The sequence below is a fragment of the Aspergillus pseudonomiae genome (genome assembly GCF_009193645.1).
Source record: "Aspergillus pseudonomiae strain CBS 119388 unplaced genomic scaffold BDV37scaffold_5, whole genome shotgun sequence".
Lineage (NCBI taxonomy): Eukaryota > Fungi > Ascomycota > Eurotiomycetes > Eurotiales > Aspergillaceae > Aspergillus > Aspergillus pseudonomiae.
Window position 1 is genome coordinate 352,115 of NW_022475997.1, and position 21,548 is coordinate 373,662.

At 49.2% G+C, this 21,548-nt stretch overlaps 10 protein-coding genes across 10 annotated transcripts; 2 read left to right on the forward strand and 8 right to left on the reverse strand.

Annotated features, from left to right (window-relative positions):
- Positions 1-19: 19 nt before the first annotated feature.
- BDV37DRAFT_278720 (glutathione S-transferase) lies at positions 20-871 on the reverse strand (the record flags this gene model as incomplete). The annotated part of the gene is made up of 2 exons (XM_032086137.1): positions 20-217; positions 311-871. The coding sequence occupies 2 exons, from the start codon at positions 869-871 to the stop codon at positions 20-22; spliced, it is 759 nt and encodes a 252-aa protein (XP_031946032.1).
- Positions 872-1,183: 312 nt separating this feature from the next.
- BDV37DRAFT_238205 (putative urea hydro-lyase/cyanamide hydratase) lies at positions 1,184-2,243 on the reverse strand. The gene is made up of 2 exons (XM_032080816.1): positions 1,515-2,243; positions 1,184-1,452 (listed from the first exon to the last, which is right to left on the reverse strand). The coding sequence occupies exons 1-2, from the start codon at positions 2,038-2,040 to the stop codon at positions 1,244-1,246; spliced, it is 735 nt and encodes a 244-aa protein (XP_031946033.1). The 5' UTR covers positions 2,041-2,243; the 3' UTR covers positions 1,184-1,243.
- A 306-nt stretch (positions 2,244-2,549) lies between these two features.
- On the reverse strand, positions 2,550-4,328 carry BDV37DRAFT_238208 (cytochrome P450). Its single transcript, XM_032080817.1, has 2 exons — positions 3,923-4,328; positions 2,550-3,875 (listed from the first exon to the last, which is right to left on the reverse strand). The coding sequence occupies exons 1-2, from the start codon at positions 4,199-4,201 to the stop codon at positions 2,634-2,636; spliced, it is 1,521 nt and encodes a 506-aa protein (XP_031946034.1). The 5' UTR covers positions 4,202-4,328; the 3' UTR covers positions 2,550-2,633.
- A 1,173-nt stretch (positions 4,329-5,501) lies between these two features.
- On the reverse strand, positions 5,502-7,283 carry BDV37DRAFT_295288 (Zn(II)2Cys6 transcription factor; the record flags this gene model as incomplete). Its single annotated transcript, XM_032089833.1, has 2 exons — positions 6,373-7,283; positions 5,502-6,321 (listed from the first exon to the last, which is right to left on the reverse strand). The coding sequence occupies exons 1-2, from the start codon at positions 7,119-7,121 to the stop codon at positions 5,502-5,504; spliced, it is 1,569 nt and encodes a 522-aa protein (XP_031946035.1). The 5' UTR covers positions 7,122-7,283.
- Positions 7,284-7,452: 169 nt separating this feature from the next.
- BDV37DRAFT_157442 (putative MFS maltose permease) lies at positions 7,453-9,450 on the reverse strand. Its single transcript, XM_032079091.1, has one exon. It carries the CDS (start codon positions 9,144-9,146, stop codon positions 7,551-7,553), a length of 1,596 nt encoding a protein of 531 aa, XP_031946036.1. The 5' UTR covers positions 9,147-9,450; the 3' UTR covers positions 7,453-7,550.
- A 63-nt stretch (positions 9,451-9,513) lies between these two features.
- On the forward strand, positions 9,514-11,376 carry BDV37DRAFT_268328 (alpha-glucosidase; the record flags this gene model as incomplete). The annotated part of the gene is made up of 3 exons (XM_032084162.1): positions 9,514-9,585; positions 9,638-10,058; positions 10,115-11,376. 3 exons carry the CDS (start codon positions 9,514-9,516, stop codon positions 11,374-11,376), a joined length of 1,755 nt encoding a protein of 584 aa, XP_031946037.1.
- A 313-nt stretch (positions 11,377-11,689) lies between these two features.
- On the reverse strand, positions 11,690-12,854 carry BDV37DRAFT_278726 (uncharacterized protein; the record flags this gene model as incomplete). Its single annotated transcript, XM_032086138.1, has 4 exons — positions 11,690-12,086; positions 12,137-12,257; positions 12,322-12,506; positions 12,559-12,854. 4 exons carry the CDS (start codon positions 12,852-12,854, stop codon positions 11,690-11,692), a joined length of 999 nt encoding a protein of 332 aa, XP_031946038.1.
- An 823-nt stretch (positions 12,855-13,677) lies between these two features.
- On the forward strand, positions 13,678-14,907 carry BDV37DRAFT_268329 (alpha/beta hydrolase; the record flags this gene model as incomplete). Its single annotated transcript, XM_032084163.1, has 3 exons — positions 13,678-13,902; positions 13,969-14,196; positions 14,257-14,907. The coding sequence occupies 3 exons, from the start codon at positions 13,678-13,680 to the stop codon at positions 14,905-14,907; spliced, it is 1,104 nt and encodes a 367-aa protein (XP_031946039.1).
- Positions 14,908-15,325: 418 nt separating this feature from the next.
- On the reverse strand, positions 15,326-19,083 carry BDV37DRAFT_295290 (RNA dependent RNA polymerase; the record flags this gene model as incomplete). The annotated part of the gene is made up of 4 exons (XM_032089834.1): positions 15,326-15,722; positions 15,791-16,111; positions 16,174-17,546; positions 17,602-19,083. The coding sequence occupies 4 exons, from the start codon at positions 19,081-19,083 to the stop codon at positions 15,326-15,328; spliced, it is 3,573 nt and encodes a 1,190-aa protein (XP_031946040.1).
- A 920-nt stretch (positions 19,084-20,003) lies between these two features.
- BDV37DRAFT_278729 (uncharacterized protein) lies at positions 20,004-21,044 on the reverse strand (the record flags this gene model as incomplete). The annotated part of the gene is made up of 3 exons (XM_032086139.1): positions 20,004-20,488; positions 20,596-20,926; positions 20,991-21,044. The coding sequence occupies 3 exons, from the start codon at positions 21,042-21,044 to the stop codon at positions 20,004-20,006; spliced, it is 870 nt and encodes a 289-aa protein (XP_031946041.1).
- Between the last annotated feature and the right edge of the window lie 504 nt (positions 21,045-21,548).

The window sequence follows — 21,548 nt, forward strand, 5'->3', positions numbered from 1 at the left end:
GTAGATATAGATCAGGAATCTACTCAGTATCATCCAATTCCGGATAGTGTCGATAGATACCCAGCGAGTATTTCTGTCTCCTGTCACTTGCGAGATACTCCTTGATGCGAGGCCGGTTCTTTACAGCTTCGTAGAGCTTGAAAACATTTGCATATTCACCCGACTTTTCCAGTCGGTTAAGTGCTCGAGGGAATGCAAACTTGAGACCATCAATGCCCTGTAGTATGTGGTTAGCGCTCTACTGGGTCAAATGTGGTGTTTCATTCGGCACGCATCAGTATCTAATGCTTGGAGATGAATCAAGACGTACCTGGAAAAGAACAAGGTCTGCATATGTCAACGTCGTACCATACAGCCACGGACGGCCCTGTGCCGCCTGGGGCTTCAACACCCGCTCGAAATAGGAGAGGAACTTGGGCAGACGATTCTTCCGGTAGGACTCCGACTTCCGCTTGCTCTCCTCCAATTGATCCTCATAGTAGAGTTCCGGGGCAATGGGATGGTGCGTGTCGTGAGTCTCATTGCTGAACCCATCGAGGGCCGTGAGAGCGAGCGAGTTGACTTGATAGATGGCGTCCCCATCTGGCGTCAGACCGAGCCGCGGGGCCAGGTAGAGCAGAATATTGGGTGTCTGGCTGATCCGCAGATCACCATGCTTGAGAATGGGCGGTGCGAACGGTGGAGGGCCAGACTGATCGCCCTCGTAGTTCTTATCAATGAGTGATAGTACGGTGTTAATTCCATCTTCTTCGTGTGCAGTGTCGGTATAGTCGGCCCCGGCTTCCTCTAAGGCCAGTCGTATGAATTCTCCACGGCCGGGTATCTCGGGCCAGTAGATGAGTTGATACGGGCCGTTGGAGCGTTGCGACATTCTGATTGCCTTTTCTTACAAGGTATAACCTAGGTGAATATGGGCAGGTTCAATCGCTGAAGAAAGGGAAGTAACTCATAGTAAGCAAGAGCGGGGGCTGACTCACGTGCGGGGCATCGTGCATGAAGTCATGGTGATGACGAATTCTATAAACTCCACACCGCAGCGAATACGAGGTCATTAATACTTAGTGGTATGCAACATCATAGGTACAAATACTACACATAGGGAGTGATTGAACAAACATAGCTAGATTGTAGTGATTAAATCCTAGGGCACGTCTTGGAGTTGTAAAGAATTTGGATTGTCTTAGTGAACAGAATGTTTATACATCGAGATCTCCCTGAGATGATGCCGCTACAGATTGCCGGATCACTCGTATGGTGCCATCAGGGAGTTTCCGAGCACCTTGGACGGAAACGCTTCTTCGCCCAAAGTCGTAGTATGCGCCCACGGCTTAAGTCCATTCTCCCGGCGAATAACTGCAGCAAAACAATTGTTCCATTGCTTGCGCGGGTAATGCCGTGACACATCCTCAATGGTTGACGGATGGACGGTGTCGGCATAAGCACCGGTGTTGTCTGTATCGGTCAGATTCTGTTACCCAGGTGGAAGCACAACAGTGGTATGGGTTAGAACGTACCAAATATAGTAGCTAGCTGCAGCAATTGACCAACGGCAGTAATCTTGCCTTGTTCACAAAGATCTTGATGTCGGATGATTGCTTCGGCGACACTCTCCGCCTGATCCCGAGGCGCGATGGCGTTTCCTGATGATCCGGTACGGTCTTGAAGAACGTCCAAGGCCAGAAAACCCGCGTAGAACTCATGACTTAATTTCGTCTTGTTCAGATTTTCTTCTGTCGAGCCGATGTCATGTAGCAAGCAGCAGAGGAAGTAGGTCTCATCGGTAAAAGACCAGGAAGGGAACACGTGCCGCTTGATCGCAAGGCCGTAATGATACACCCGCAGAGAGTGGTTGTATGTGGGTTCAGGCAGATGGGAGCGCGCATAATGATTGATGCGCTGCGACAAGGGGGTTTGGGGGACGGGAGTATCGGCTACGGAAATAAAAGGCGCTGGAGCGGATGGCTTCGCCGCGGATAGGATGGCTGACGCGGAAGACATTACAGGAGTGAACCCATATTCAATTTCTGAAGTCGAGGGCATCTTGAAGGTGTTCGGTTGTTGTCTTGCGTATGCTGGGCCAAGGCTCAAAGAGGTTCTCACTGATTGATGAATGTTTCCATTCAAGAGGGGTGAAATTCCATCCTTATATAGCTTGGTATTTCTCCAGCTGACAAATTGCCCTTGTGCGATTCACATCAATGATGTCTAGAATATGTTTTCCGAGTTCCGGGTAGCTGGCGAACAGCATTGATGTGGACGAGAGATGGAGATGGGACCCAGATCGACGGACCCTTCTAGATCCACTCCATTTTACTGCCCAAAATGGATAATCCGGGGTCGGAACATTGTGAACCCGCCATAACATGACAGTTTATGCACCGAGCTTTGCTTACGTGATCTATACTGCTTATGCTATTCAACATCTACATATGACTCAAAGTAAACTAGTTGGTGAGGTTGTATTGTATGATGAAGACTAAATATGCATTGATTTCCATGGCTGTGACAACCCGGCTAGACTCAAGTACTTGCCTATGAACATTTACCGTCTCGTATGTGTCTCCATTATATCCCCATAGACGACTACAATAAATTGGATTCCATGCTTCGGATAAAGCCACCGCGAAAGTCTATTACAAACGCACTCTTGGTGTCAAGTCGCAAATGAACTCCTCCTGCTGCACAAACCACACATTCCTCGTCTTCCATGGTTTGTTCTGATGCAATTGAATATCGAACTCGCGCAGTAGCTGAGGGAGAATCTTCCGCATCTCCACCAGAGAGATTGCTTTCCCAATACACGATCGTGAACCTGCCCCGAAACTGAAAAAGGCTTTGTCCATCTCCATTAGCTTTTCGGGAGCGCTGTCTAACCATCGCTCAGGGATGAAGGAATCCGGCTGAGGAAAGATGGTCGGGTCTCGGTGGACAACCCAGGCATTAATTCCAACCTTTGTACCGCCAGGGATGTATTGACCGCAAAGAGTGACGCCTTGCGGCGGCACATGACGCTCGAGGTTCCCACCAACAGATGGATGCAAACGCATCGCTTCTTTCATTACCGCGCCGAAGTACGGAAGATGGGTGGTGGATTCCTGGTAGGAAATCGGGTTACTAAGTTTGCCCTCTCGGTCTGCCGTGTCAATCTCCGCGCGCACTTTTGACATTTTGTCCGGGTGGCAGATGAGATTATACAGGATCGAGCGCAGAGCGATTGCAGTTGTATCAGATCCAGCGAAGACATTTGTCGATAGGTGGACGATTAGGTCCCTTGTGGATAGTCGGGTCGGGTCAGCGTTGTGAATTGCTAGCCACCGAGACATCATATCTTTTCCGACAATCGCTTCGCCGATCTCGTTCGTGTCTAGATCCCCGTCGCGCTGTAGGGAAGCGCGGCGATTGATTGCCTTCAGGGTGAATACGACCACCTGGTTCCACGACTCCATTTGCGGGAGCAGTATAGGGAAGAGAGGGTTCCCGAGGAGGACGTTGTGAGCTTCTGGAATCTGGCCGCACAGCAACGCATAGATGAGCATTCCTCGTATTGCCTCCATCATATTGTCTACATCCTGCCCTTTCTCCAAGAACCCTAGCTTCTGAGCAAAGGACAGTTCGCCGACAACATCGAAGGCGTAGTATTGCAGCCACATTCCGAGATCAACGGGCGCCTTTTCTTTCACCATCTTTCGGATCTGGGACAGAAACAGCTTGGTGCACGAGTCGACAGCAGGCTCCATTTCGAGAATATTGGTCATATTGTACGCGCTGGCAATAGGACGTCTCTGATCACGATGAAAACGCTCATCTCGTGTAGAGAAAAGGTTCATTTGAGGCTTCTTGTCCCATGATATGGATTGAATCGGGTAGAAAGCCGTCTGCAGAGGGTTATTCCTGGACTAGAAGGACTGGCGAGTTGACCTACTTTGGTAAAGGCCCCGTTGATGCCATAGATGATGGGGATCGCCTTCGGATCGCTCACTGAGATCTGCCTGGGGCCGGTGCGTACCAAAGGGCCATATTTTCGGTGAAGGTCAATCTCTGTGTGATGGTGGTCGCCCTTCCATACGGTGTACAGCTTCCACAGTCGGCTGTAGGCTGCCAGCGATGGGCCAGGAATCCCAGACAGATAAAATCTATTCGTAACGAGACGAGTAACAATTAAACCGACAATCAAGAGAGCAACATTTAGGATGTCAACCATGGTGCACAATATGGGTGAGAATGGAAACCGAGCGGGAGCTTTTCGGTCGGCAGCCCAGAAAACCACAGGCACAATGTTTTTCACCCCACCGTCGTCACGGACTCTGGTTTTGGCCTGAGCCCAGCTGGAACAAGGTGATCCATTTGTACCCTTGCAAAACCCCACATCGGACTCTACTAGTAGAGTGGGATGCATGAAATAGCGCAAATGCGCGGTGATGGACGACATGCAGCCAATCACGCGCTCGGAATTACCTCCTCCTTGCAAGCTTCCGTGCTTCCAGCCACTTGAGTGTGGTGACAATAATAATACAGTGTGGTGGCAGTACGTTAAGTGGCTGGGAGGAATCAGGAGCCGTTGCCGAACTGACTAACATCCCATTGCAAACTTGACGATGATCTGTGCACCTCGGGACTACATCCCTGACCATTCAGACCCATAGTGCAATAGCCAACAAAGCCCTAAGAATGATGAAGAATTGACGAGCCGAGGTCAAGTGGCCAGGTGATATGGAAGAAGCGGCTGCGGAGCGCCTCTCAGCCCTAGAATGGCAGTCACTACGTGGCCTTGCAGCGCCGTGGAATATGTTAGATGCTCTAGACCATCATGCGATAGGCCTACAGGTGATCGCAAATTTGGAACCCTTGCTGAGAGGCGAGTACGATTTCGCTGGCCAATACACCTCATATTCGAGGTCAATCTCCGTTATCTTGATTACTGGGACAATAACGAGTCTATATGCACGCTGCACTGTTTATCCTTGTTATTTATCTTTAATGTTCACCTCTGCATTCCGTGGTAGGCCTTGCAATGTGAAGCTAAAGAGACTTTATACCTCAGCGATGGTGCTATGGATGGTCAGATGTGATTTTTGACGTGATCCGCCGTGGGTGATTATCCGCATATAAAATATTCTCAGACTCTGGAGATATGACAGGAATAGGATAAGCCTACATCCGTTTTTATTTTGTTTCAATCATAGTATTTTATTCTATTACTAGTATTATATTCAGACACTTAGTCAAGTTAATGAAGAGACCATAATGTCAACGCATTCTCCGTCGGTGTTGGGGGGGGAACCGTATCGCACCATCTAGTTTCCCGAATAGTGAGTGCAATGATCGGAGGGCTATGTATAGGGAAAAGAGTGTCCTTCATCGTGTGGTACGATGTTCCTGCTATGAGTATTCAAACTCACTTAAGGGAGACATATTTATCACTGAAACAGTCTCTAGGACTGGCCATGAGGACGCTCTACACTCTGGTATGTCAAAAAAAAAGGAATATATCGATCACAATATCATAACAAGGACGTATCATCAATATTCGGCGTCATATCGCCAATGCGACTCATCTCCGCCCAATTCAAGTCCCTCTCAACATCACCTACAGCATCGAAATCCTTCTTGTCCTCTCCAACAAAGCCCCCCAAATCCTCCAATCCAAGATGTCTACTAATAGGCATGACCATGACCGGCAGCGTATGCCCCACCTTAGCCATCAACAACGGCAAAAACCGTTTCCTCCCACCGTGTAACGAATGCACCAACGAGCACAAATGCTTCAAATAATCCTGCGGCCCCATCTCAAACCCCAAGGACCTCAACCCCGTCGACGACAAACAAGCCATCACATCCGTGAGCGTACACGCCACTTCGAAGACCTTCTCGATCAGCCCGACCCCATGCGTCTCCATACTTTCCCGGGAAAGCTTCCACGTGGCCAGGGACAAGTCCCGGGCAATCTGCAGGGGATACCGGAAGTCGAGGCTTGGGTGGGTAGGTGTGCTGGACAGGAAACCTGCGGTCGTGGCTAGTTGCCAGATCATGGTGCGGAGCCATTGCTGCGACACCCGGAGATCCGCGAGCAGGATGTCTGGTAGGTCGAGGTCGGCGGGCACGGAGCGCTGGATGTGTTCTTCTAGCTGGACTAGCGATTCCCGCGTGCAGATGGGTTGGTTCCCGTTCCAGATTGCGAGGAAGGATTCGTCGAAGGGTCGGTACAGGTCGACTAGATGGCTGAAGCCGAGGGAGAAGGCGTCTAGGGGTGATGTGTCCAAGGTTGGGCTGGTACTTGTGATTTGCAGCGTTACTGGACGCCGGCGGCGGATTGCGTGGGCACTGCCATACTATCAGCAAATGTTGGGAAGGTAGGTATGGTTATGGGCGTACCGTTCCGATATCAATAACAGCCAGAACAGCTTCCCCGAAAAGCAAGGTTGGTCTTCATCGGCCGACTGGTCCAACATATCGGCCGTGTAGAACGTGGTGGCCTCGCGGAGGAAATAATACGCCTGCCGCTGGTTCCCGCATCCAATATGACACCCATATAAAAGAAAGGCAATGGTAATACCCAGCCGAATAGGTGCGGAAAACGGATCCAGATGCCGCCGAGCAGCCATCGCTTCGTCTAGTAAAGAGCGACCCATATCCGGCCCTGTACTCTGATGGCAGGAAAGATACCCCGTCTGAGTCAGAACGAAGGCACAGAACGCCACCACAAGGCAATACGCATGAGGGCACTCATCCATGCGTTCCACCTGCTCTTGGAATGTATCGGGATGCAAAATCGGTACCGTCCCTAACATCCGAGAATAGAAGTACGCAGCACAGCTCTGCACGAGTCCATCGGTCAACAACCCAGGGCTTTTCAGATATCCCGTCGTCTGTGTGCTACTGGGACTTTCAATAGATGCAACACCACTCGATTGACTTTCTTCAATTGAATCTGAATTTGCGCTGGCTTTCAATTCGTACAATACATTAGCCGAACGACCCTGTCGCCCTTTCTTGCGCCGAGAGCAGGTTGACCGGCAGACCAGCCTCATTGATCGACACGGACTACATGGACGGTGCGATGTGCATTTGACCTTTCGACGACGACAGGCGTCGCAGGCTTGGGGGAGTGTTTCGCGCGGCATGGGTCTGAATGCCGGTCGTTAGGACTACCTGGAGGGGAAGAAATGGAAAATCGTCGTGCCAAGAGATTTACTCTCCGAGGTAATTTATGGTTCGGTGCATATTTGGGTTTGGTGTTATTATTATTATTATTATTTTTTTTCTAAAAAAATATAATACCCCCAATACCGGTGACGCATAAATTTTGGTACTGTAGAGTAGGCCAAAGGTACTAATGAGGGATTGATATAAACTAGTGAGCCATTTTCGGCAACGTAATCCGACCTCACTGTCACTTGCATGATTCAGTGAAAAGCATGGAATCCAAATATGCATGCAATCGATACATTAAGTAACTACAGCTAACGCACACATAATGCCATTAAAAGTAAACAATACGGATTCAGCTTAATATATACAAAGAGACAAACTACCACCAGTATGGGAGCCCCCTACTCCTTAGCATTATCAACCCTAACCTCAACAACATCCTCATAAGGATCCACGATTGTGTCCGCAAACTTGCGTGCAGAAACCTTCTTCTCAAAAAGCACGTCTAGCTCCTCATAGGTCCGGCCCTTAGGCTCAGGCATTCTAAAGAAAGACCAGACCAGACAGACTAAACATGTCCCGGCCCAGAAATACGCACTCCTTGCGCTCCAGCCCCAGGCCGTGTCATTGAGTTGATAATTTGTCAATACGTTGACGACGATGTTGCTTATATTGTAGCCTGCTCTTGCTAGGACGATGGTCTTGGCTTTGAGTCGTGTTGAGGATAACTCGGAGACGAGACAGTATGTCACGGGCCCAATAGTGAAGTCGTAGCAGAATGTGAAGATGATGAGCATGACGCCGATGGCCCATTTTGCCGGGTTGTTGGAGTCTGGTGCAAAGGAGAGGCTGCCCGTTATGATGAGAAGGGTGAAGAGACTAGTTAGGCCTGCAAGGTGGAGGGTTCGACGGCCTGCTACTGTCATTAGGTACCAGGAGCCGAGGGTGCCTATGACGCCGAGGGCGTATTGGACCAGGGAGAGGTCGAAGGAGCGGACGGTGGGAAGACCCGCTTGTACGCAGAAGTAGGCGAAGTAGCCCATGAGGTTTTGGCCGCAGAGGGTCTGGACTAACCACACACCGCAAACGACTTCCGTTCGCCGCAGGTTGACACCTTTGAAACAATCCTTGTATCGCGTTCCTTTTGTTGCAGACTTCTCGAGCTCGTTCGTATGCTGGATCATGGCTATTGTGGCATCTGGGTCGAAGGATGGGTCGCTAGAGGTTAGTCGGAGCAGGGCGTGTTTGGCACCGGACAGATTTCCGCGACGGACATGCCACCAGGGTGACTCCGGGGCGAAGAGGCAGCCGATTAGAATAGGGATGGGCCACACCCATTGCACCGCAAATGGGATACGCCAGGCCCATTGGTCTCCTCGTTGGATTGAGCCACGGTTTACACCAACGGCGATGAACTGACCGAAGACCCAGCACATGTTTATGAAGGTGGTCAGGTATGGTCGTAGCACCACGGGACAGACCTCCGATGCATACGCTGCGGGTAACGTCTGGAACACGCCCCATGGTATACCAGCGAGGATCTCAGCTGCGAGCAACATTTGGACGTTGACAGCGAAGAAGAAGAGAAATATCACACCGGTCATGGCGGTTAATGCGGAGACCATGGTCCAGCGGTAGCCAAGTCGTTCCGAGACGAGACCGTTGATTAAAAGGCCAATTACCTCACCAACGCGGGCTCCGTTAGATAAAGCGGACTGCCAGGAAGCTGGGACAGTCCATTTGCCGTTGTCGGCTTGCCTCCCAAATTTCTGGTTGAACGCTGGTGAGGCATACATAGAGCTGAGTAGGGCTAGGTCGTAGCCTTCCATGATGAGGGTCGAGGATAATAGAACTGACCACCCGACGGCCTTGGGATACAAACGGATCGCCTGCCATAGAGTCATAGATTGCTCTTGCTGAGCGGCTTGTTTGCCATGGACCAGCGAGGGCTTTCTCTGGGCATCATCGTGCGCTTCAATGACGTCTGGAGTAGTCATGGTGGGTGTCAGGCGCGAAAGCAATGCTCAGATGCTTTCCATTAGGTGGGAAAGTGACAAAACTTGGAGAGCTTGCGAACATGGGTGATGTAGATAGTTATATGTTCTGCAGTCTATCATCTGACGAGAATCTAGCCCTGGAGAACTGGGGTGCATGCGAAAAATGGAGAATCTGGGGATCCCCACAGAGCGCGGGAGTATGGTTCTGATTGGCTGGCCGAGCACATATCGGGCCATAGCCGGAGGCAAAACGGAGTCTATACGGAGGCAAGCCGGAGGCAAGTCGGAGCATGAAATCTGTGGAATACCGTATAAAGAGGAGTTCGACGGTAGCAAAATCAATTTTGCACCAGTTCACACAGATATCATGTCGCCGCATGCCGTGCATACCGTCCCTTCTGGGGAAAATAACTGGTGGAAGGAAGCCACCGTGTACCAGGTACTGGCCTTCATCACCTGCCGATGAAAGCGACGCTCACCCACCGAAATAGGTCTACCCTGCCTCGTTCAAAGATTCCAATGGAGACGGCTGGGGGGATATTCCTGGACTAATCTCCAAAGTCCCCTACCTACACTCGCTAGGCGTGGATGTTGTCTGGTTATCACCCATGTATGATTCTCCTATGCATGACATGGGCTATGATGTGTCCGACTATGAAAATGTATTACCGGCTTATGGTACTGTCGAAGATATTGAGCGACTTATAGACGCCTGCCATGAGCGGGGCATGAAGTTGATCCTGGACCTGGTTATCAACCACACTAGCGATCAGCACAAATGGTTCCAAGAGAGTCGCAGTAGTAAAGATAACGACAAGAGAGATTGGTACTTCTGGCGCCCACCTCGGTATGATGAAGATGGAAATCGATTGCCCCCGAGTAACTACCGCGGGTACTTCGCCGGTAGCACTTGTACGTATTGTTTTTACCAGGGTTCAGAGACGAATCACGAGCTAACGAACTTCCAGGGACATGGGACGAACACACACAGGAGTATTATCTCCATCTATACGCCAAAGAGCAACCCGACCTGAACTGGGACAACGAGGCGGCACGAAAGGCCATCTATGATAGTGCGGTCCGCTTCTGGCTAGACAAGGGTGTTGATGGATTCCGCGTCGATACTGTGAACAAATACAGCAAGCACACGAACTTTCCAGATGTGCAGGTTACTGATCCCAAAAGTTATATCCAGCCCGCAATCCAGATGTGGTGCAATGGGCCTCGGATCCATGAGTTTCTGCGAGAGATGTATGACGATGCCTTGCAGCCTTATGGGGACGTGGTGACCATTGGGGAGCTAGCCAATACACCTGACCCCGAGCATGTCTTGAAGTATGTCGGTGCGTCCGCTAAGCAACTTAGCATGGTGTTTCATCTGGACATCGGCCATATCGGTATGGGCAAAAGTTTAGAGGACAAGTACATTTTCAACCCGTGGAAGCTGACAGAGATGAAATCCATCGTGACCAAGTGGCAGTCCTTCATTGAGGGTACTGACGGGTGGACGACAGCGTTTTGTGAAAATCATGATAACGGTCGCTCAGTGTCACGATTTGCGTCGGACGCTCCTGAACACCGCGAGCGATCGGCTAAAATGCTGGCTCTGATGATGATGGCCATGACGGGGACCTTGTTCCTTTATCAAGGCCAAGAAATCGGCATGATCAACGCCCCGCGCGACTGGTCAGTCGACGAATACAAGGATATTGAAGGTCGCGGATACTATGAAGAAGCAGAGCGACAGCTTGCGGCAGGTGTTGATGCAACACGTAAGGATCGCATTATGGACGGACTGCGGATTCTGGCACGCGATCATGCCAGACTGCCGATGCAGTGGGACGATTCACCCCATGCTGGTTTTACCACGGGGACCCCGTGGATGCGCGCCCATGATTTGTACCCCGAAATCAATGTACAGAAACAGTGGGATAACCCGGAGAGCGTGCTATCCTTCTGGAGGTCCGTACTGCGGCTGCGCAAGGAGTACCGAGAGGTGTTCATTCACGGAGCATTTGAGGTTGTGGACTTCGACAATCAGCAGACTTTCTGCTTTATTAAGTCAAGGAATGAGAAAAAAGCACTGGTTGCGTTGAATTTCACGACCGAAAACCAGCCATTTACACAGGCCGTGACGACAGAACAGATGAAGCTGCTGGTCAGCAACTATGCGGAGCCATTGCCTGAGACATTGCAACCGTTTGAGGGTAGAATTTATATCTCACAGTGAAAGCCTGGACATCATATCGAAGCCATTTGTCCGAATTCTTCTTACAGATAGGCGAGGTCAAGGATGGATTGACGTTGAAGACGAGTGTGGGGAGGGAAATTTTCACTTGTGTTCATTTTTATAGCTGCCTGCATGACCATGTGACCGAGGCCACGATACCAATTGAGAGAATAATAATCGACAAAGTAGATACGCACAGTGTGCTATGGGTCACCATTCTAGACATTCCTATTTTTCCATTCAAACAACGAAGAATAAAGCACTTAGCTAAGTTAATTATAAAGTTATCAGGTACAAGCTAAATACAACTAATTCACTGCCATTGCTCATCACGCACCAGGTGCTCGTCACTATCCTGTCTTATAACGTTGTGATCCGAGCCCTGCGACTTCTGTCGACCATCAACCATATACTCCAGCTGGACACTATTCGTGACTAATATCCCCTCATTGAAAGGAGATGGCCGTGAACCCCCCACCCTCCCCTCAGACGCACCATGGCTGTAATATGCGGGATAGCTCTTTTCGACTCTTCGTCGCAGGGTATATAAGGTAGGCACATTGGCGACGAATGCCGCGAGGAATTCCTCCACGGATCCCCAGGTGTTTCGGTTCAGTTGAGATGTGTTATCATCAAAAGATGGAAGGCGGACGATGGCTATCGCAATGAGAAGTAATCCGATTGCAAATAGTCCGACCAGTTGCAGACGGCTAGAAACTGGATTAGCAAATAATAGTATCAACAGTTATTGGTAACCTACCGCATCCATGATGTTTTAACCCTGAGTAGCCATGGCATGGGTAGGATCATTAACATTGTGTCGGTCGAGATGTTCATAGAAATAAGAGTGACGAGTTGAGTATGAGCTTCGATACATGAACCTGTCTCGATGTTAAAGACTGGTTATTAACCAACCCAACAATTATTGGCGGGTTCCGTACGTACCTGGATCCGGCATGACTTGCCAGTAAAGATACAGAGGTCGACAGTCGGTAAAGGTAGTGATCTGGACCGCAGCAAAGCTGGCAACGAGCAAGGCCCAGCATGCTCTAACCATCCGTTCAGGCCACGGAAGACCAGAGAGGATTCGCTGGCAGAGAAGTAAGACTACAGCCTTTTGCAGCCAAAGACTGACGATGTTGATGTTAGTATGAATCAAGCATCAAAGCGAGCCGGACGTACTAGACATTGTATACCAGACGGTTAACTACCGTCAGTTTACTGCCGACCTGGCGACGGTAGATTTCAGTCGAGCTCAGATCTGCAACATGCCGATCCATATGGTTGTTTCCCCAGACCAAGATGACTGTCGCGAATGCAGAGCGGGCCAGGACCAGACTAATGCAAGCGATAGTGAGATAATCACTGAGAATCAAATGTTGACCGCGACACCTCCGCATTACCAGGCGCAAAAGCATTAACGCCTCGCTCAGGGCGCCAAATACGCCCACCAGCACGATGGCTGCCGTTGAATGCATGGGTATCTCGAAGTTCGACTGTGACCATCTTTGCCCTGAGGGAGTGGGAAGGGAAGGAAAGACTTTTTCGTATCCCTGCCGGTCGTTTGTTTCATTACATGCATCATCGGTGGTTGATTGTCATTATGGCTATGGAAGGATTAGGGCCCCTGACACTGGGGTTTCCATTCTAATCCCGAGAGAGTTAGAACTGAGTAAAAAAGTTCTCAAAACTCGTATACGATAAACCCTATCGGTTTTTGGTTTCCGATGCAAGCCCACTTTTGGGCTGTCTCGTGAGGCGAGTCATTTGATCTGATGAAGCCATGTCCCCAGTATCTTTATCTAGTCATGTATGTGAAAATGTTAGTTTTCCACAAGACAAAAGAAAGATACCGAAAGTAGAGAAAGAAAGAAAAATCACGATCGTCCCAGCGTTACAATTTTCTTCTTTCTCTCAATGACTGATCCCTGCTCCCGACACCTTGACCTTATTAAAATTCGGGCATGGAAATTCTAGACTCAGGTCCGGAGCCTCTGGCCAACAAAACGGCCGTTTCCATTCGTTGGTCAATTGGCATCGGGGCCAAGATGCCGTTAACAAGAGAAACAGTGGAGGATCGGCGTCGACGGTCTGACACATTAGCGTGTTCTCCCCCTTGCCCTGCCCCGGAATTCATTTATATTTGGAACCGTTCTGTTCCGCCCCGTGGGCTCGACCGACCAACCAGGCTAATCACAGATGACGCCCCCTTTCCCACGTTTCCCCTTTGTTCCTTCGATCTCGGACTCGCCTGCCATGCCACATGTTTGCCAAGCCTTCGCAGCCGTTATCTTGGCCTCAATGCTTCTTCTTTCACGTGTCGTACATGGCGTTGAAAAATTCTCCAAAGTAGCGCCTCATTTCAGGGATTATTTCTATGTTGGTGGGGAATATGTCCATGTCAGTGGTAGTACCCGGGGGACTTACTTCCATAATCAGATGTATGTGGAGAAGTTATCGCCAGTCCATGAGCATGTGCAACCATATCCCATCGTTTTTGTTCACGGTGGTGGTCAGAGCGGGACGGTGAGCTTTACGTTGTCCCGGTAGCCATTTAGGTGTACAGAGTAAGACAGCCCCTAACAACACTAGAACTTCCTCAATAAACCTGACGGCAGCCCAGGATGGGCATCTTGGTTCCTTAACCATGGCTATGCCGTGTATCTCCTCGATCGAACGTTAACCGGTCGATCCCCGATATTGCCGGGGGATGACCTGAGCCAGACTGCCTTCTCGGCGGAGTTCATCTCGCAGCGATTCACCGCCGTGCAGAAGTATCCCCTATGGCCCCAAGCCAAACTACATACCCAATGGCCCGGCGTAAGTGCTAGCAGCAACCTGTATGGGCCATCTGTCCTGCACTGACATGAGCGACCGCAGACAGGTGAAATGGGCGATGCATTCTTCGACGCGTATTACATGAGTACTGTCCAATCCGTCTCCGACAGTCAAATCCAAGAGGAGACCATGAAAGCCGCCGGCGAGAGGCTTCTCGATCGCATCGGCCCGGCAGTCGTCATCACGCATTCCCAAGGTGGACTGTACGGGTGGTCATGGGCAGATAGTCGTCCAGGCCTGATCAAGGCGCTGATCCAAATCGAGCCGAAAGGCCCTCCATTCCGAGAGGTCATATTTTCAAGTGCGTACAGCCGCCCTTGGGGACTTACCTCTATCCCCTTAGCCTATGACCCGCCACCTACGAATCTCTCGTCGCCCTTGACAATGAAGAGTGTACCCGCAGATTCACACGACCTACTTCCATGTATCATTCAACAGGAACCTCCCAAAAAGCTGCCTAATCTAGCGCGGGTTCCGATCTTGATTAGTACTGGAGAAGCATCTTACCACGCTCTATATGATTATTGTTTCATCAAGTTTCTGCACCAGGCGGGGGTTCCCGCGGAACATCTGGAGTTGAGTCGTGTAGGGTTGAATGGAAATGGGCATTTGCACTTCATGGAAAGAAATAGTGATGATATAGCTCAAACACTGCATGAGTGGGTTGTTGTAAAGGTGAACGGCACGCTTTGAGATCCGCAAATGTGTAAACTAGCTTTGATGGCCCGGGATATGATTCGGATGCCTAACTCAGAGGTCACAAGATGGGCTAAGCAAACAACAGTTGTCTAATGACCCCCATAATGATAGCATTATGACTTTGCGCATGGGAAGTATAGGCCTTCAACGTTTAGGCTATAGAGACTAGGAAACCTTACCTTGATAATCCACGGAATCATTGCCTTTGCTAAACACAGAAATGAACAAGTGTCATGTCATGGGCAATAAATGAGTAGCATCAGTACCACTGTAGGCTATGACTACATCTTGTATGTATCAAAGTGCATTTGCTATACTATTCAGCATTGACAGGGTCGCCAAATCAAAGCATATTTTCAAACTATCGTTGCCTGACACTGGCAATTGAATGTCATATTCATTTCCATATACGTCACATAGTAAAGCAATTCCTCGGACCATCCTTATCGCGATAATCCAATTCGGCCAACAGTGCACAGACAGCAACAACCCTAAAGCTCTTAAGCTCACCGTATACCTCCTTGCGGCGGCCGGAATCGCTCACGTGGGTGCCATGATAAAGACACGCCATGGATAGCTCTAAGCCATTAGGATCGGGGTCCTGGACCTCCTGGCGGCGCATGATGTTTGTGGCCCATGTAGCAATCCGGTCGAACTCCTCGTGAAGTTTATCTGATCGGTCACGTTGGCGGCGGGTCTGTACACCCCGTCTGTTAATGATAGACCCAATGACCACCTCTAACTCACTGATAGGCTTGGTTGGATGATCAGAATAAGTATCCATTGTCGAAACAATAGCATCTTCGTAGCTTTTGTGGAAGATAGCGCTATCAGCAGTGTAATTCAAAATTCATTGACGATCAAGTCTTAATCTTACGCTGCTCGTATCCGCTTTGCTTCGTCCAGATGCTCCTCTTTTGGGGTTCGTGACAAAGACTTGCACCTTGTGAGGCAGTCCGCAATCACACTATTCCAAAAATATTCGTCATTCGTAGCAGCTTCAGAAAGGATGTGTTTGCGCCAGATGTTTTGCTCATCAATGGCCCTGAATAGCTTTCCAAGGATCTTTTCTGACTTATAGTAGCGGTAGGGCTCCTCGACATCATCATCGTTGTCATCATAGTTCGCATGCGAAACATGCTGCTCAAGGCCGATCTTGGATTTATTATAGAGGCGTGTTTGGGGTCCTGGCGCCAGACTAGATATTCTAATTGTTAGATCCGAGAGAAATAGTAGAATGCTGCAAAGAGGAAAGCTTACAAGTCTGGTCGATAGCGGTTCACTCTAGGCATATCCATCATATTGACAGGAATTCCAGTTTTGGAAAAGTCCACGGCTTTCGAATGTAGCCCGGCCAGGACGCGGCATGAAGCATCCCTGGTTCCCGATTCAGCCTGATCCGCCATGATCATATGGCGGATAGCAATCATGCCAAGGATATCGGACCGCATGAATTCCACAAAGAATGCAGCCATATCACCTACCTCCACTACACGCCCTATGTCAATAGACGTGGGACGCGGGTAATCTGCAGGTGCAAATGTCTCAACGCTCTCCAGGTCGGGGTCCCAGATAACATGATACAAATCACCATCAAGATCCCCCCCACTCAACTTACTAGGCAGGTCCCGACTTCCTTTCTGGCTGAATACAATACAATTCCGATGGTACCTTAAATGATGGTCTTCTGGGGGTAGGACGTTTTGGGCACGTTGAATATCACCACAGTGAAGCGCAGGCGACCGAGTCACCAAGACATGCCCAGGCCCGGGAGGCGCCGCGTATTGCCCTTCCATACGGTCAAATGTCACATAAACCTCGCCTTCTTGAAGGAAAGCTGTTTCATCTATAACCCCATAAAGTGTCATGCCTTTTTCCACGGGGATTCGCGCTTTATGCTTCAGGAGCCGGAGCTCCCTAAGAACCACCGCCTCGACAATGGCACGGAGGAAACCGTCGTTCTTATAGTTCAAGCGTGTCCAGTAACATTGACGGTAGAGTCGATACAGACCAATGCACTCGCCGACTCCCTTGTCCTTAAGAAACCTTGCTGTCTTATCTGTACTGACGGTGATCGATTGAAGGCGCGTCAGCTCTTCGTTCTGCATTTGGAAAAACCAATCCTGAGGGGCACCCATGTCCTCCAAGATCTTGATCACTTGACGATTCAAAACCATGGGGTAAGGTCTGGATGCCATATTGCAGATCTCCAGGTTCTGCATATCCTCACTATCGAACTTGATCATTGACGGGCGGATTTGAATGACTGCAGAGGGCAATCGGGTATCAGCAGCAAGCATGCCTTTCGCCCCACCTAAGCGGATCTGGAAACATGTAGGGTTTCCTCTTTTGAGTGGTATGTCGGCCCAAATACTTGCCACCACCTCTTTTGAAATAGCCCCGACCCCATCACTGAAGACCCGTGAATCGTCCGGCGACGTCAGATCCGGAATCGTTGAAACTCGCACCCGATGCTTTTCTAATGGAACCATGAAGGGCGTTTCAGTAAATGCCTGGCCGATTCTGGCTGCGCATCGTGCCGGTGACGTTATATGTGAGAATTTGCCGATTGCACTGATTATCGAAAAGTATGTCTGCATATGACCATTATCGTCGACGAATGGAGAGGAGAACTGTGGGCTGAGTTAGTCTCTTCCTATATAAATTATCTATAGACAGAAAAATTACCCAAACCGTGTGAGATCGCAACGAGGAATGTGAAAACCCAAGAAAGTTATATGTGCGACCGGCGATTTGGATCCCCTTTGTCATGATGTCTTTGAACCGCGCAAAGATATCCTTGAAATCCACTTTTGCATTGAAAAGCAAATCTTCTCCATTCTCGTCGCAGAACTGTACACGTATAAAGTACTCGTGATGGTTGGGAAACTTACGCAGAATCCGATTTTGCGGTTCCATTTCCGGTCCATGCAATGTAATCCGCGTGGGGGTCACATTGACCCGATGGACTTTTGTCATGTTCGCTGTGTTCTCATGAAGCCCTTCACGATAGGCGAAGCCGTCTTGTATCTCCCTGTTGTTCTCCTCAAGCGTCGTCAGAAGAGAGTCTACCGCATAGCCCCATGGATCATCTCCAGGAAACGGCCAGCCGATCATATTAAAAAGCTTTCTGATTCCTTCCACGGTCATGGAGTCTCGTCCTGCTGCCTTATCCTCGTCGAATTTCATACGTAGCCTTTCAGTCAAACGGCGAGTAGTGGTGGGATGCAGATACGCATTTTGTGCCAATGCCTGCAGTTGGAAGAGAACCCCAAATGGCATATATCTATTGCGCGTACATTCTGCTAACTCAGTCAGGAGTTTACGAAAGTCAACTGAGGCTGACTGTGAGGATAAGAGGGACCCTGCTGGAGCCAGATTGTAACGATAGATGGTCACGTCCCAATCTTTGAGTTTTTCTATTTTCGCCCTGAAGTCCACTGCAGAAACTTTGAACTGATACACCAAGCACTGCCCAACGATCTGATCGTGCCCGTTTCCTAGACTGGACAAACGTATCCGATTAGAGGGCAAGCCCACTGGTTCGTCGAAAGTCTCTATGACTTCAAAGAAGAAGGGCACATCAGAGAGGGTAACTGTGAGAGTACCTTCAATGGAGTATATCAAGCTAACAATAGTGGCAAGGGGTATTCGAATTCGACATTTGGGAATTACGTTGACGATCAACGATCGCGTCTTGAATTTCACAGTTCCTCTGGCTGACCATTGAACCTCCGGACTGTATGTCAACTGGTCCCCGACAAAGTCACATCTTCCGCAGCTGTATTGCTGCAGCTCCAAAACGACAGACTCCTCTTGTCGCTCTCGGTATCCCATTGCCCTTTCTTGGGCCTCGTGCTCCAGCGTCCGCAGGGCGAATGGCTTTGGTGGAAATCTGCTTGGCTTGCAGCACACATCAACTCCCATAAGATTCAAACTCGACTTTGGGGCCCGGTGGAGAGGACTAAGCAGATTCTGCTTTTCGCCATATGCTTGCAGAAATCTTTCTCCATCGCCGACGTGCAGAAAGGTAACAGTGCCAAACCATTTCTTCCTGGGCTTCTCGCAAATAAAGTCTTGAATTTGTAGATTCTTCATGAAAGGCTGAAGTTCGCGTTTGAAGCCATGTCGATTAAGATCCGCTGGGACACGGTGGAGAAAGACTTCCATCTTGGATATAGTATCGAACGAAGGAATAGCTTGCGGGCGAGAGTATAGCAGGGAATCACGGGTGATAAACGAGCTCCGTCAAGGGGTATCATTATTGATTGAACAGTTGTGGGTTCGAGGGGAGATGAGGTGACCAGCAAACAGATGACCAGAAGTCCTATTGGTTGTTGTGGATAGCAGGGTACATTAACCCAGTACCTTGAAGTGAATCAGTCGGTACTTGTCCCAGCTCGTCTTGATTGGCGGTCTGATCTCACCTTGGCCAGCACTAATACTAGCTGACAATCAGTGCTCTTCTTCCATATGGCTATTTTGCAGACAAGACAATAGTGGATGATGAGCAGAGGTCCACAGAGATTTTGGGAATGAAACACCTCTCCTGCTTGTTATTGTTCACGTAAGATAAGCTGGCCAACACTAGACCAGGGAAAAGCAAAAGTGACATAAGATAAAGTTGGGCGAAAGCAAAGGTGCAGTGCTACCCATTGTCACACATGACTTGCTTTCTCTCGCCTCTCCCTTTGTCTTTTTGTTTCTTCTTCTTCTTTGCCTCCTGGAAGTAACCAGATCTACTATAAGATATGGCGATGATTGCTTCGTTTGTTCCATGACAACGCAATCCGTACAGTGAGCTCTTGGTCAATAATTTAACTTGACGCTGCGTAGACCTAAGCACAAAAGGTATAAACATATGTTTCTGAATGCAACAGTAATATCAAAATACACTCCTTACGCAGGCGGGAGATGAATTGTAGCTTTGACCTGGAAAGCAAACTAAGTAAAGTAAAAGAGAGAGAGAGAGAGAGAGAGAGAGAGAGAGAGAGGGCGGAGAAGAAGACGGGCGGAGTAACTATTGGAACAGTGATGGGACGGGATATGGCAAGGTAGAAGTCGTGATTAGATTCTTCCTTCCAACATTCCTATCCTCGTGGAAACCACAAGGGTTCTCCAATCGTCGACGGTTTGACAAAACTCCCACGACGGAAGGCAAATAGTCTAGAGAAGCGTTGCTCAAGAATGTGTATCCAAGCTTCTCGCAACTGTAAAGCTTCAACCTGCTGAAACCTGAATATAATATAGCATGCATCCCAAAACGTCGCCGACAAAAGCGCAAATAGAATCACGATGCGTGCTGAAGTGTAGCCAAGCAGATCAAATACACAGAATAATGCACCGACGCAGAGAATGATCAGCATCAGAGTCACAACAAATTCTTCAAGTTTCCGACAGAAGGGAGATTTAGAATCTTCTACCATGCTGGATAGTTTCATGAGAGCGGACGGTGGAGGGAAATTCTCAACGATGATAATGGCGAGATTGACTGCATAATCGTGACAGTTCCAGAAGATCGCACTATATCTTGGTAGTGCATCTGTGGATCGGTCCACTCGAAGAAGCTCTTGTGCTTATATCAGGAACTTGTAGTCAGCCTCTATTTCCTTATGATTATGTGAGGACATTGTCCCCGATCAAAGGAATTGAGCGTCGGCTTACATATATAATCTAACTCACATAGGCACATCCTTGTCTTCCCGATAAACTCTAGGGCGCGAACTATCTTCAGTTCGGGCTTTGGTATTTTCCTTCCAGGCCCTGAAATTGCCAGCACAGAATACGTGCCTTTATGGTTGTAGATCGTGCCTTCGGCCAATTTGTCAATCAGCGTTCGAGTCTCGTCCGAGCAAACACCGGAGGGTACAACAATCACGCCCATATGCTGAACAAATTGGAACGGCCTGGTTGAGATCTGGGGAATACCCAGAGCATTCAGGCACTTCAGGCTGTCCCAATCCACCTGAGTTGACCGTATGTCGATTAAGCTGTTTGCAAAGATAAATACATCCTGCGTTCCTGCCAGCCAAATATCACATTAGAGCTCCTTCTGACACATCAGGTTCCAACCGCACCTGGGTCGTGGTCTGTAGTATGGCAACGGCAGCAAGTCGTCCAGCAACCGACATTGTGGGTCATCCTTATCACTCAGAGAGCATCTTTCATGAAGTTTTGGGTGGTAACAACAGAGAGAATGGTTAGCATCTCGATCAAATCAACGGAGAATCACCTCGGGACATGCATTTACTACTTTTATCTGTTGGGTGCAAGTCTCGTGAAACCTTCATGAATTGTTAATTCACATGCAATTTGAGGTTTACTCTGTACTTGTGTGTTACATGTCAAGCGGTGTGACTCCGCGCTTTGAGAATGTTGACATTGCTGCCGGTGGGTCTCGCCCCTTGTCGAGATGGAAGAGGATGTCTCGCGCTGCCTCGGAGGACTATGTTCCAATGATTTACAAAGGGCTTGCATTTACTGATATATCTACAGCACAAAGTACTGCATAATGAAGGGATCGAATTGAAAGTTAAATTCTGCGCAGCTTAAAGAAACCTGCTCGCACCCGAGATCTTTCTCTCGCTACCCGATATGTCCGAGAAGCATGTGGGTCGGAATATCAGATTGGCACC

Excerpts from the sequence above, each read along its gene's own strand:
- BDV37DRAFT_238208 (XM_032080817.1), bottom strand. The coding sequence starts at position 4,201 with ATGGTTGACATCCTAAATGTTGCTCTCTTGATTGTCGGTTTAATTGTT. Across the intron at positions 3,876-3,922 it reads TCAACGGGGCCTTTACCAAA|ACGGCTTTCTACCCGATTCA; the intron begins GTAGGTCAACTC and ends AACCCTCTGCAG.
- BDV37DRAFT_238205 (XM_032080816.1), bottom strand. The coding sequence starts at position 2,040 with ATGCCCTCGACTTCAGAAATTGAATATGGGTTCACTCCTGTAATGTCT. Across the intron at positions 1,453-1,514 it reads GCAGCTAGCTACTATATTTG|ACAACACCGGTGCTTATGCC; the intron begins GTACGTTCTAAC and ends TGACCGATACAG.
- BDV37DRAFT_157442 (XM_032079091.1), bottom strand. The coding sequence starts at position 9,146 with ATGACTACTCCAGACGTCATTGAAGCGCACGATGATGCCCAGAGAAAG.